This window comes from Penaeus monodon, chromosome 12, assembly GCF_015228065.2.
Source record: "Penaeus monodon isolate SGIC_2016 chromosome 12, NSTDA_Pmon_1, whole genome shotgun sequence".
Lineage (NCBI taxonomy): Eukaryota > Metazoa > Arthropoda > Malacostraca > Decapoda > Penaeidae > Penaeus > Penaeus monodon.
Genome location: NC_051397.1, coordinates 49021165 through 49023664, shown reverse-complemented (window position 1 = coordinate 49023664; position 2500 = coordinate 49021165). Strand labels below are relative to the sequence as shown.

Sequence of the window (2500 nt, the reverse complement as noted above, 5' to 3'; positions counted from 1 at the left end):
TCGCCGCTACGTCTGCGAGCTCGAAGCCACCGCCGACGACAAGCTCGCCCACGAGGAGATCCTCATCCGCAACCTCTTCGGGTGAGTGCATGCGAGGCATCTTGCAATGGATTTTGCAATTGTTCAAACTACTGACAATTTTCTTGAAACCATTCTTGCCGTATTATTTACCAATTCCTGTTCCCCAAACCAGACGCAGCTCAAGCGCCATCAGCGGAGTCGCCGGAGGTTTCTTCGCTGACGCAGGCAAGGTCGGTGCCGTCAATGGCACTGCCGCCTGCGCTCAGACCTTCAGCAGCTGTCCCTTCGACAGGAAGGACATCTATCAGGCATTCAGGGAAATCCAGAACACCGCCTGAGTCACTTCCTTTCCCATGTTCTCACCACCGCAGCCATAGACCCTAAGAGGACGGGGTAGTTTGCGTTGCGTGGATTTCATCTCGCCCTCAGTGCCAAGACCCAAGTGCCAGGTGTGGCACTGCATCATGAGAGAGTGTGTCAGTGGCAGCCACGACGTCTCAACGTTGTGCTGCAGCGTGTGTGTTTTCAGACATCAGAGTCACTTCTTATCAAGCCATTGTACCTCTATCATTGTCATCTCGTCTACACTTCACATGGTCCTTCAAAAGTCACTTAATGACAAAGCGAACTTATTCGCCAAACCTTTTGCTACATTTCTTAGAAAATCAATAAAAGACGAATTTCTTAATAACGGTTTCAATGACACCCTCTTCGCTACCAAGGAAATCAAAAATAATTTGGTTATCATTACATTTTTTATATTTTTTGCAATAATCACGAGCTGGTTACCTTATTCCATATCTGCCAAGAAACCATTCCCAGAAGCGGACTAGTTTAATACAGAATGTTCGTGCTTCTATCCAATCATTCACAACAAACTGTTTATAATCAGATATTCTGTAAAGGAGCGTAAAAAAACGAAGACCACAACTATGAAAAAAAAATCAAAACATTAAATTTCTCAAAGGATGTTAAAGAATGTTCAACACCCAGGTCGAAGTCAGGGTTATAGCCTTTTCGAAAGTAGCCTAAAATTTCTTTGTTTTCTGGCAAATACAAAGTTGACATGAGAAAATGAAATGAATCCACAAAACCGAAAAATAATACTAGATGGAAGAATGCAAAAGGGCCAGAAGAACAATAGCCATATCACTAGCTGGCAGTTATCAAATGTTGCTCAGAAACATCGAAAATTTATATCATTGGCATTAGAAATGTCTAGAAAGGGCAGTGCCACTCTAACAGTGTAGTTTCTTTTGGCACTTTCATCTAATGATTAACATTATAATGATAATGATGATAATGATGATGAAGATAATAATAATAATAATAATAATAATAATAATAATGATAATAATAATAATAACAATGATAATAATAACTGTAATAATAACAATAATAATTATGATAATAATAATACTAATGATAATAATAATAATAATAATAATAATAATAATAATAATAATAATAATAATAATAATAATAATAATAATAATAATAACAATAATAATAATAATAATAATAATAATAATAATGATAGAAATAATCATAAGCCTTATTGTTATCCTTTTTACTATTACTATCATTATTATTATTATCATTATTATTATTATTATTACTATTACTATTATTATTATCATTATTATTATTATCATCATCATCATCATCATTAGTAGTAGTATCATCTTTATTATTGTCATCATTATTATTATTGTCATGACCATCATTATCATTAACATATTCATCATTAACATTATTATCATAGTTACTATTATTACTGTTATTATTATCATTACCATCAATATTTTCATTATTTTTATTATTAATTCATTATTACTACAATATTCATTTTACTTTTATCATCATAATTGCTATTAATGATTTTACTATCACCATTACCATTATCATGATTATTATCATCATGATCATTATTAGTAGTAATAGTAATAGTAGTAGTATTTTCTTTTATTATTATCATTAGTAGTAGTAGTATTTGTAGCAGTAGTGATATTATTTTCAGTGTCATTATTATTCATATCATTATTATCATCATTATTCTTGTCATTATTATAATCATTATTATTATTATAATCGTTATTCTTATCATTATCGTATTGTAATGATCTTCATCGTTAACATTATCAATCTTAAAACTATTATCATTACTGTTATTATAATTGTTATTATAATTGTTGATATAATCAATTTCATTATCATCATTAAAAACATTTTGTTATAATCATTGTTCTTATTATATTGTACATTTATTTTAAATAGTCAAACGCAATTACAATCAAAGGAAGAAAAAAATAGTCATTTCTTGTATTCAAAAAGTTAGAAAATATAATAGGAATATTTTCACTGCTCTTTCTCTATCAACTTGTAATCGATTAACAGTGAAAAAGGGAAAATTTTCATGGATTTGTGTTTTTCTGCCAAAGAAGGAGGGTGGAAGCAAACCTGGTATTAAGACACTGGT

General features: G+C 31.2%; 2 protein-coding genes across 2 annotated transcripts in view; one reads left to right on the top strand and one right to left on the bottom strand.

Annotated features, from left to right (window-relative positions):
- The window catches only part of LOC119579804, a 1016-nt gene extending 284 nt beyond the window's left edge, over positions 1 to 732 (top strand). The window contains exons 1-2 of the mRNA XM_037927689.1: positions 1 to 81; positions 194 to 732. The exon at positions 1 to 81 is cut by the window's left edge and continues 284 nt beyond it. Of these exons, the coding sequence (XP_037783617.1) occupies positions 1 to 81; positions 194 to 359 (247 nt within the window). The 3' untranslated portion in view covers positions 360 to 732. The remainder of the gene's footprint in view (positions 82 to 193) is intronic.
- A 1595-nt stretch (positions 733 to 2327) lies between these two features.
- LOC119579803 overlaps positions 2328 to 2500 on the bottom strand; it is a 1353-nt gene continuing 1180 nt past the window's right edge. The window contains exon 3 of the mRNA XM_037927688.1: positions 2328 to 2500. This exon is cut by the window's right edge and continues 504 nt beyond it. The gene's annotated coding sequence lies outside the window, so the exon portion shown is untranslated.